The sequence below is a fragment of the Limulus polyphemus genome, unplaced genomic scaffold, assembly GCF_000517525.1.
Source record: "Limulus polyphemus unplaced genomic scaffold, Limulus_polyphemus-2.1.2 Scaffold1216, whole genome shotgun sequence".
NCBI classification, from domain to species: Eukaryota; Metazoa; Arthropoda; class Merostomata; order Xiphosura; family Limulidae; genus Limulus; species Limulus polyphemus.
Window position 1 is genome coordinate 58,470 of NW_013666826.1, and position 11,480 is coordinate 69,949.

Consider the following 11,480-nt stretch of genomic DNA (forward strand, 5'->3'; position numbering starts at 1 on the left):
ATCATTAATTTTTTTTTCAGTGATATAACAAAAGCCAGGTAAGTACTCCCCACAACTACATACTAATCATTATAAAGCAAAGTGCTGAAAGCTGAGAAGAGTACAAGGATCGGTCCAAGTTTACAAAACAATGCAGCATGAACCACCTTCACACAAGAAACATTGCCAGTTCCATAAGTCATTCAGAAGTACAACTCGATGGATTCGAATAAATGAACAGTTGGTTTTCATACACTAAGTTCTGCTACATTGTCTTTTAAACATTGCTGTTCCATCTATTCCTTCTTAACTCCAACTACAGCTACTGCAGCCAAGGCTTCTTTGGCCTGATGAGCCTTTAGAACAGCCACAGCTTCTTCCACCTAGATTTCATAAAAAAAAACAAAAAAACATTTAATTCCTTACCTATCACAAACACTAAGACCCTGTGCCTTACCAAGATAACTCAACAATTGTTTAGGATAAAAATATGATCAGGATTATGCAACTGTATCATTCTGAACCCACCTGTACAGCAAGCCCTTAATACAAAATATATTTAAGTATACTTCTGTCTATGGCTTTCCCAGCACATACAGATTAACTTTTTAAGAAATATGAGGAATCATGTACCTAGTATGGTCTTTCTACACTGTCTTATACATACAAGTCTCTGTGAAGTTGATAGAATATATCAGGTATCTATCCACTCAAGTTTAATGTCAAACTTTGGGACAGGGATGTTTTCCAACACTGTGGCTGGGAACAGACTGTCACAGCTCCTAGGCAACACATACAAAGTACGACTAGCTTGTTGCCTGCCTAGCTTAGTCTTAGTGTTGTAAACAAAAACACAAATTACTGCTAACTAATCATCTAAAACCATATTCTCCTAATGTAAAATTGTACAATGTCCTACATCACACACATGCAAAAGAAAACAGGTGACTGGTTAATACATTAATGAATTTTTGTTACCTCAACTGGTTACAGAAATAAAGGTTCATATGGCATGTCATGATGACAATTTAATGATATAAAAAAGATATAGGCCTAGACAAAAACTACCAAAGTGCAGATAGTCCAAATCATGGATAAGCCAAAACAAATATATTTAATGGTCAGAAAATGAGTATTATAATACTAGCAGCATAAGATACTCCCATTCTGTTGCAGGATTCAGGCTCCTCCATTATCTCCAATTACTTCTATAGCTAATGTGTACAATCACATGTGGCAATTGAGCACATTTGGTCCTGCTAGCTTGCAAGTAAATGATATGAACACAGGTACAAACATTATGTCCTAGGATTCTAAGGACATGAATACAAAATATGGTGCCAAAATTAGAGGCCCCAAAAAACCTCCCAGACCCCCTTTTAATACCCTCTTATTAGGGAGCTATACCATATAGGTAGGAACATCCCCACTACAGCTGTCAGCTCCATAAGTAGAAGTTTGCAGACAAACAAACAATTTGAATTAATAAAGGATGAATGAACCTCGGGATAAGCTTAAGATATTACCCAAGCCTCTCATGTTACCGGAGATTTTTTAAATATTAATGTAGTTCCCGATGATTAGCTTTTCATTCCTAATCCTGTTTTTGTGTTACGTCTGTTCAAAAGCTACAGGGATGTTCTAAGATAATAAGAAGTTTAACTAATAAAGTGAGTTACAGCAAAGTATCTGCACAAAAATGTTTTATTGAATAACTTAACACAAGAACTGGTTTAATGAAAGTACAATTTTTAAATATATGATCTGTGCCAAAAATATTGTTGGTAAATAATTATGCAACCAAACTTGGTAAAGGTAATAGTGTTGGCATTATCAAAGAGGTGATAATTTTTCAGTTTAATATTTGTCAGTCATACAGTGTCTGCACGATTTACAATGGATCGTTGACAGCCTTAATCAGCAAAATTACAGTATCAAAATAATTCACACAGTTAAATATATAAAATAGAACAATCAAATCACAATTTGTTTGTTGTTGTTTTTTGAAAAGTATTCCAAACCAAAATTTGGACATTTCACATCCTAAGAACAATGACAGACATAACTAAATTGTTTTTTTTTTCCTGTTGAAACTAGATACTACTTAGAAAGTTTGCATCAAATTTCATGCAACTTGTTTATTTAAATATATGCACTATAAAAAATGAAAAGGAGATATCAGTGAAACCTACAGTTTGGAAAGGATTAAAGTATTTAAACCGTTTACTTGTTGGGAATAGCACATGATTAGAACAGTATTTATTAACATTTGCTTATACTTAAGTGAATGTTCTCACCCACAGAAATACAACTTTATATTTAACTTACTTTAGCTTTCAGAGATTCATGGTGTTCCAACATGTGCAGTAATTCAGTGTTGTCAATCTCAAGCAGCATGCCAGTGATCTTGCCAGCCAATTCTGGGTACATACGATGAATAAGTGGGAAAAGACGTTCTCCTAGCATCTGTTTCTGTTCCTGAGGGTTAGCCTCTGCCAACATAGAAGCAGTCAGTGGTTCCTGTCCTTGAATGTGTACAGCTTGCTGCGGTACCTGAAATAGACACGCAATAATCAGTTTAGTAAATAAAGACAACATTAAATCCCTTTTGTTTCTTATCGTCACAACTTTTCCTTCTAGCTAAATAAACACGATACAATGAATTGATGTGCCTTATTTCATAACATAAGCCATCATTACCATAAGAATGAAAAATCACAAGATAAATTATTCATAAGACTCTACACTACTACAATTATCTTCCAATTGCATATTGACCTTAATATAAAACTCATTAATTTCAATATGATTAAACAGTTAAGATCCTGGTGGTTTCAGACATTTTCACAATTACAAATCTCATGTCCCATCAACATAAATGTCCTTAATACTCAAAGACTTCAAGAACAACTTAAAAGGTAATATATAAAAAAAAAAGTCCCATTTCTCAACAATACGATCCAATGACTTGTCTTGCCTATTATGAAACAAACAGACTAGTTCCCAGAGTATCAGTGAATGAAATCTACATTAATAATGTGACTGGTATTTCTTAAAACATCAACAAATTAATACTTTCCAATGCAGTATCTTTCTTTCAAATGAGAGTACTGACAACATTAAGTTTTCAGAACTTCAATCCACCTACAAAATAAATCTAACCAAGATGAAAAGAACAAATTAAGAGGAATGCTGGAGAAAACATCTGTAGTTTACTCAATTTTAATTTATATATTGCAAAATTTTTCCAACAAAGTGAACTAGCACACAACATCATTAAGGCCTATGACTGTAATTTGATGCCATCAAAAAATGTGCACATCTGTTGAAATAGATTTAAGAAAAAATTACATGATTTTACAAATTATTTAGTGAAAAAAAAAAAAGAGAGATACTAATGAACCTAGTCATAGAATCTGTAAAGTATATAGAATAAATTGTACAAAACCTGGCTTTTAAGCCAATGGTTAAAGGTGTATAGTATAATGGCATTTTATATAGCTATGTCGGATAGATTTTTTCTAATTCCTTGTAAAGAAATAAGAGTTAGCAGGTAAGCTTGAAATGTCCATGTTTCAGATAGCATTATCTACAAGTATAGAACATAAAAGTTGCTTCAACCACACTGTCAAAGAAAGATCTTACTGTTATACTTCACTTTACCACTGTGTTTACCTGCTGGACAGTTGGCTGACCTACAGGCACTGGTTGATGGGGGTTACGGATGTTGGCTGTGTATTTGAAGGTAGCGGGTCGAGGGTGGTTCACATTAGCCCCTGGGATGGTTGCTGGACCAGCTCCAGGTACACCAGATGGATGCATTCCTGCTACTCGACCCGGGGCTGTTCCCTGCTGACCTGTAATTGGCCGGGCACTCATTCCACTTCGTATTGCAGGTTGTGCTCCTCCCGGAGGTCTTGACTGTCGAGGGAAGGGAACAGAGTGAACTCCCTGGAATGCTGCAAAATAGACAATTGTATTAAATATACAAGGTTTTTAGTATTTTGAGACACTATAAATTTAACTAGTAGCCATTTGGATCACATTAAATTATTTCTTTACCTTTTCTCTTACTTTATTTATAATGTTTTATTTTCTTTTCTTTACTGTTGATTATTTAAGCTTTGATTATTATATAAAAATTATTAAACCTTTCAGATATGTATTGTACAATACAAGTAATGCATAATTAGCTAAAACATAAAAATAAAACCTAAATACAATTTCATTGTCTCTCGAATTATAACATATTTAGGTAAGAAACAACTGAAGTGTTATCGTGAACAAAACAGCCAATAATAGTACAAGTAGTCACATCCACCTAAGGACAACAACGTATAAAACATGCTCTTTCTATTGACTATAAACATGTACATGTAACTTCTAAATCTAAATACTAACTATTGAAGTGAGTATGGCACCTGTCAGGGGTTGACAAAATTTATTTTCAACTGCATTCAATGAAAGTACTTGTAAACTACATTGTAGTAGAATCTTACATGTATCCCCTTATGCTTCAAGCTATACTTAACAAATAGACTAACTACATTCTAGTCTAAACTTAGATGTATCCACTCAGGCTTCAAGCTATACTTCAACAAATAGACTGTAACTACATTCTAGTCTAAACTTACATGTATCCCCTCAGGCTTCAAGCTATACTTCAACAAATAGAGACTAACTACATTCTAAACTTACATGTATCCCCCCCTCAGGCTTCAAGCTATACTTCAACAAATAGAGACTGTAACTACATTATAGTCTAAACTTACATGTATCCCCTTATGCTTCAACAAATACACTGTTTATAGCTCATACAGCACGACACACAAACCAGAGAAGTTACATTACTGCTTTCAATATTTCTTTTACAATAAAGGGGAAAAAAACTAAGGTGATATAAAACGTTAAACTATAATTTCATTAAATTACATTGACAGTAAAGTGGTTTGATTATATTTTGAATGTAGCTCAGTGACATGTGCAGTAAGGAGTTTAAAAAGCAGGTGATTGTTAAATGGTTAAAGTAATACGGACAATTTAATATCACAATGTTCCATACTTCATGTATATAGAATCATTCTTCTACTATTCACATATTAAAACCATAAATCAACTCTGGAGAAAAAGTCAAAAATATTAAGAACCCTAGTCACAGCATTAGGACACAGTTTCTCAGCTTTAACACAATACATACAGTACACCGCTACATTTATATTGTTACCCATGCTATTGAAGCAAAGCAAGTATGGGTGTTTAACTTATATCATTATGATTATTAACGACATAAAATTCTCGGCCTAAATCACAATATACCTGTTAACAAATTAAATGATAAATTTAAATATTTTCAATTTTTTTAAGTCTGCTTTTTTTAAATAGAATATCTAGTATTTTAAAAAAATATCTTATTTCACATAATCTAAGTTCATTTTTGGAAATTCAATAAAACCACCTAGGCCTAATAGTCACAAACCTGCACTTGGCTGACCACCGTGGCGGATTGCTGGTTGGCCTGGCCAGCGAGGAGTGCCTCGCATTTGAGGCATCTGAGCGGGGAAGTAGCCACGCTGAGCCTGATGCATGGTAGGTACAAAATATCCTGCTCCTCCTGGTTGGAACATCTGCCCAAGCTAGAAAGGGATTGTATCATATTTACCATTTGATACTGTTCAATAACCTACTGTTTAACATACAAAGTACATCCACAGTTAAACTTCTATGGCACTCATACAAGCTGCTACAAAAGTTTCTTAGGATACATTAAGACAGTACATATACAAATGTCCTGGCTTTTCCATGGCCATTGGGTACTCTACCACAGGTGTTCCATGACAGTAACCACTTTTATAAAAGACAACAGATATTAAGAACAGAATTTGCTAAATATCTCCGAACTTATTTTTCCAAAAACTACCCAGCATAATTAAAGAAGCAACAATACACAGATGTTAAGTTTTTTTAAAAACAACCCAGCACATATAAAAATAAAAACTTGTTACGTACCAACTATAAATATTCATCTTGAAAAGCACTACAAATTACAAACAGACTTGTTAACTTCTGAGTGAATATAAAAAGAATGTATAGTAATATCACAACCAAAGCACATCTGCTATACCTAGAACCAACAAGACCTTTTGTCCAATACCAGTGCATTTCAGGTCAGCTGAGATACACAAGACATAGTTGTGGTTGACACTATTAATATTCACAAACTGCTTGATAGCGACTGTTCCGATGTGTGCTGTATTAAGTTTATAACGTGTAATATTTAAATTTATTTATGTAATAACATTAAAAGTACAGTAAGGATTTTTTAACACTTTTAATTTTAACACCTTTATTATACTATCAGCTTTGTTTTAAATAAAAGCAATATTAAGTCATGCTCTCTAATTCAGCACTAGAATTACCTGCATTCGCATGCCAGCCATTCTCTGCATGTATTGCGAGGCCAAGTGAGCCTTGCGGTCCTCCTTTCTCTGAGCTAATGCCACATACAGGGGCTTGGAAACGACAATACGACCATTCATTTCAGTCACAGCTTTTGTAGCTTCCTCTGGTGAACTGAAGCACACAAATCCAAAACCTTTGGAGCGACCATTGCTGTCTGTCATGACCTGAAAGACAAGTATTCTATAAGAATACCAATAATAAAACATAAAAAAACAACAACACGCAAGGGCAGCACTCACAAACATCTATTTCAAGGTACCTAATCAAATACAAATCAATCTGTAGATCAGTGGTTAACTAGAATTATGCTAAAATCAATTATTATTCTAAGATGCCAGTATTCTCATTCAATAAGTGTTCTTTTACTATTTTTCCTTAAGGTTAACCGTACCTTTGCACTCGTGATTGTTCCATATGGAGCAAACTCATTCCTTAACCGAGCATCATCAATCACATCATCAAGGTTTTTCACGTACAGATTGACACCCTGATATCGTGTAATACGTTCAATCTTGAGCTGCTCAAACTTTCGCTTTAGTTCTGCCTGACGCTCCGTTTTCTTTTGAGCTCGTCCCACATGAAGAAGCCTGCCGTTCATTTCCTTGGTATTCATATCATCAACTGCCTTAAAAGGTCAAAAGAAAAAAAAAGTTAATTTAACACACCAATGTACCGTTCTTAATAACTTTTAAAACAAAGGGGTAAGCAGTACAGTCTTTGTACATCTAAATGTCTAGTTTGGTCTTTCTCAACAATACCAAACCAAGAAACTTCCATGAACTTGGAGTAACATGTCAAATAAAGGTCTTGAACATGTATGAATCCCAACTTTGTAGCTAGGAACACACTTGTATTTTTCAGACTAAGCCTGCTTAACTGGGTTGAAACATTGGTTACAACACTCATTTTAACAAGACTTTTTTTTATACTCAAAGTATATGGATTTTTATTCAAGCTACCCGATAAAACTTAAAATATATGCACATTGTATTTTTGTTGAGAATTTTTAGAACTTATACAATCTAAAACACAACTTCATCGTCATGCTTTAGAATAGCTTAGCAAAAATTATAACTCACCCTTTCAGCACTCTCTGGATCTTCAAAACTTACAAAACCAAAGCCTCTTGATTTTCCTTCATTGTCTGACATTACCTGTTAATTAGGGAATGGAAAACATGGAGAATTTTAAAAGTATCTTTGCCCAGTTAACTAAGTTCCAAATACACAAACTTTTGAATAACCTAATTCAACTTCAATAATCATTTTCTGTTATTAACAGACATTTCATAAAATAGGAAAGTTCAAGTGCAAAAACTAAATCACAGAGACAAATGTAAAAGGAGGGAAGTAACCCCTTCAAAATCTAACACACCAAGTCAGAATGTTATAATAAAGCTTTATGTAACTCAAATCACAACTAGAAAAACCTTAATAGGTTCGGCAAATTAACAAACAAGATAATTTTAAATGTGTAGATAACTAGGCTAGCTACACGTGCTTCTAAGGTTAAAGACTAACAACTAGGCTAGCTACACGTGCTTCTTAGGTTAAAGACTAACAACTAGGCTAGCAACACGTGCTTCTTAGGTTAAAGACTAACAACTAGGCCAGAAACACGTGCTTCTAAGGTTAAAGACTAACAACTAGACTAGCAACACGCGCTTCTAAGGTCAAAGACTAACTACTAGACCAGTAATACGTGCTTCTAAGGTTAAAGACTAACTACTAGACCAGTAATACGTGCTTCTAAGGTTAAAGACTAACAACTAGGCCAGAAATACGTGGTTCTAAGGTTATAGACTAACAACTTGGCTAGTTGTCACAAGGAAAAATCTTATACTTTGTAAGATATGAACAATGATGGAATTGAACAGTTTTATAGATTCATCATACAAACACACGTATATGAAAAGACCGTTTAATAAAATTAAGCTACAAGTATTACTTTAAATACTTGTTATTATTAGAGTATAAAAAATAAAGGAAGTTATTCAGGTTTCCAATACAGTAAGGTTTTGGAAAAGCTACTTGTAAACTTTTACTACCAGTGTTATTGTCAGGACATTCAGAGTTCAAAAATTGCCCAACTATATTAAATATATAGTATCTCAATAATTTTGTGTCAGATAATTGTGCAGTGACATCAGAACATCATACAATGGTTTAGGTTAATTTGGAAAAATGTCAGAAACCGAATTTTTTAGTGTTCTGTATTATATACTATGTATTTTCTTTCTTGCATTTGTGTCTGCTAATAAATTATGTAGAATTACAAAAAAAAATAAAAAAAATTTACATTTCTTCTACAGGTAGGAACAAAGTTGTGATCTGTGACTGAACTCGTATCTCAGGTTTCAAAATACATGCTTTCTAGCTAGAAACCACTGAATAGGGAAGATACTGAACTTCATGACAAGGAATGAATGCCAAGTTGTTTACATAATTTTGAAGTATAAACCAGTAATACCAGAATAAGGTTGAACACAAATACTTTGAGAAATAGTTCCCAATTACTTAGAAGCATAGGTTTTTATTACCATTATTTTTTAAGTAGCTCTGATAAAATTTTCTTGTTGCTCATACTGGATTTATATTAACATGATTTTTGTGTGAAAATTGAATGATAGTTTTGAAAAACAAAATTCCAAAAACTGTTAACTTAATTTACCTCATGGCAAAGATTTTTGTACAACAACAAACAAACAAACAAAATTACTTTGTAGTTCAAAACAACCATTAAACAAAGGAATATAGAGTGTGGGACTTGAACCACTCACTAGAATTGAGACACAGGTACTCATACATTTACCTTTGCACTCGTGATCTTCCCGTACTTCTCAAAAAACTCTCTCAGCTTTTCATCATCCAGGTCATCTCCAAAGTTTTTCACATAGACATTTGTGAACCTACGAGCCTTTTCACCCATTTGCTTTTCCCGTTCATTGTGTGGTATAAATTTTCCTACAAACCTGAATATTTAAATTTGATCTGTTACTGATAGTTATAGACAACTGAAAAAAACAACAAAAAGTACCAAATATTCTGGTCTTAATCAACAGATATGAATATGTACATAATCTTTTTTTAAAAAAGTGCAAAAAACAAAACAATAAAAATTATGATAGTTACCATCACAATAATATGCCCATGTGTATATGTGTGTGTACAATTATAATTACACTTACAACACAACATTTATATTATAGATGTGCAAAAAAATATGACTGCACTAGCAAAGCTGTAACAATGTAAATTATACCATTTAACTCTTTCATTATGGCTCGGTCGATCTGACCTAAAAATTTATCCCAAACTGACCTTTAGTTTCCATAATACAACTTCTAATGTTTAGTGTATCTTCACAAAATTTCAGTAAGCAATAAGTCATTTGTAGACAAAAAGTCAATTTTTAATGAAGTATTTTCACTAAAAATTTCTCCATGAAACTATGTAGTCAAAGTGCTGACTGATCCAAGTACAAACTAATTTTCATGTTAAGACTGAAAATACTTTTCTTCACGTGAAAAATCCCATTTCGTTTGCATAATCTCTTAAAACCTCCCAAATAAATTTAAAACGTTTTTTTTCTGCAAAACTTTATATTTTATTTGGTATTTTCTCTACCCTAATTCTATGCCAGGTTGTTCAATTTGATCAACCTTGTAACGCACAATAAAAAATATGAAATAAATCTTATTTTCTCTTCAAACTGTAACAAGAAATTTCATTTAACCTAAATAGCTGTAAACTTGTAGCAGTGTACATCTGTTTATACTTAAATTTTGTTTTATTGCCATTTGAGTGGTGTCTTAACTAACATATGCACCACACAAGTGGTAAATCACTTGAACATGTAGCTCACGTTATACCATCGAATTATCTGTCTCAAGCATACCTCGTGAAAATTTATTATTTATTTTACCTAATTTAATCTAAAAAGCTTAGAATATTTACATTTTAGTTACTTTTATAATATATAAAGAATACACATTTAAAACAAGAAATATAGTAGTTACCTGGGTCTTTTTTTTTTTTTTTTGCTGTCAAATGTCAATGAAGCTTAACACTTTTTTTTTTTTTTTTAATACTAATGGTACTACTGCACTAAATATTTTTATTTAACTAAATAATGCACCAAAGAACATACAAGAAAACTAACTGTCTTATAACTATCACAATTTTCTGGCATTCTACCTAAAAATATGAAATGTTAAGCAATTTTTGAAGAAGGAAAAAAGTAACACCTAACAAAATTCAAAGCTGGGCAATTTCTATAGTTAACCAGCATTTGTACTTTCTTATGCTGGATTAACTCTCTCAACACGGAGTAGGTCAATTTGATTGAGTCACGTGACCTTTTGTACTTATTTTAAAGTCTTTATAAATTTAATACTTAGAACTTTCAACATATTGGGCATATCTTCATGAAATTAGGTAGTCTTTCAGTTAATATTACAAGTCTTTTATATACAAAAAAAAAAGAAAAAAAAGTAATATTTCTTACTGAAGTATTTTTAATAAAATAAAAATTTGTCCATGAGTATATTGAATATTTGTTTTGAATAGTTCATGTACAAAGTAATTTATGTTAAAATAAAAATACTTTTCATTAACTCAGAATATATATAAATCTAATTACATTTTATTGTTTTATTGCCCTTTGAACAGTGTAACTACTATCCATGCCATTATAAGTTGTAAATCACTCGGGGAACGTGCAGCTCACATTATGCTATCGAATTACCCATGAGCTCCTCGCATGCATGCATCATCAACCATTTTAATTATATCATTATTACTTATTTTACCTTATCTTGTCTTAAATAACTTAAAAAGATTCATTCTTTTAATTACTTTTTTAATAATAAATAAAGAATAAATATGAAAAACAAGAAATAAAGTACTTACCTAATCTTTTTTCTTGCCCTCGATTGTCAACTAGAGTTAAGCCTGATTTTTTATAGTAATTATAGTAACGCAGTTAAAAAAGGTTTTTAATTAAATAATGCACCAGAAAATATAGACTAATAACATGCAAAA

At 32.4% G+C, this 11,480-nt stretch overlaps 1 protein-coding gene across 3 annotated transcripts in view; it reads right to left on the minus strand.

Moving 5' to 3' along the window:
* The window catches only part of LOC106462649 (polyadenylate-binding protein 4-like), a 19,507-nt gene continuing 8,027 nt past the window's right edge, over positions 1-11,480 (minus strand). For 2 of the 3 annotated variants that reach the window (XM_013922591.2, XM_013922592.2), the window contains exons 4-11: positions 9,250-9,409; positions 7,518-7,592; positions 6,830-7,063; positions 6,396-6,602; positions 5,456-5,612; positions 3,655-3,938; positions 2,308-2,532; positions 1-362 (exon numbers count right to left, since the gene is read on the minus strand). In XM_013922591.2, coding sequence (XP_013778045.1) covers positions 276-362; positions 2,308-2,532; positions 3,655-3,938; positions 5,456-5,612; positions 6,396-6,602; positions 6,830-7,063; positions 7,518-7,592; positions 9,250-9,409 — 1,429 coding nt within the window. In that variant the 3' untranslated portion in view covers positions 1-275. The remainder of the gene's footprint in view (positions 363-2,307; positions 2,533-3,654; positions 3,939-5,455; positions 5,613-6,395; positions 6,603-6,829; positions 7,064-7,517; positions 7,593-9,249; positions 9,410-11,480) is intronic. The other variant, XM_022389958.1, reaches the window with a different exon arrangement.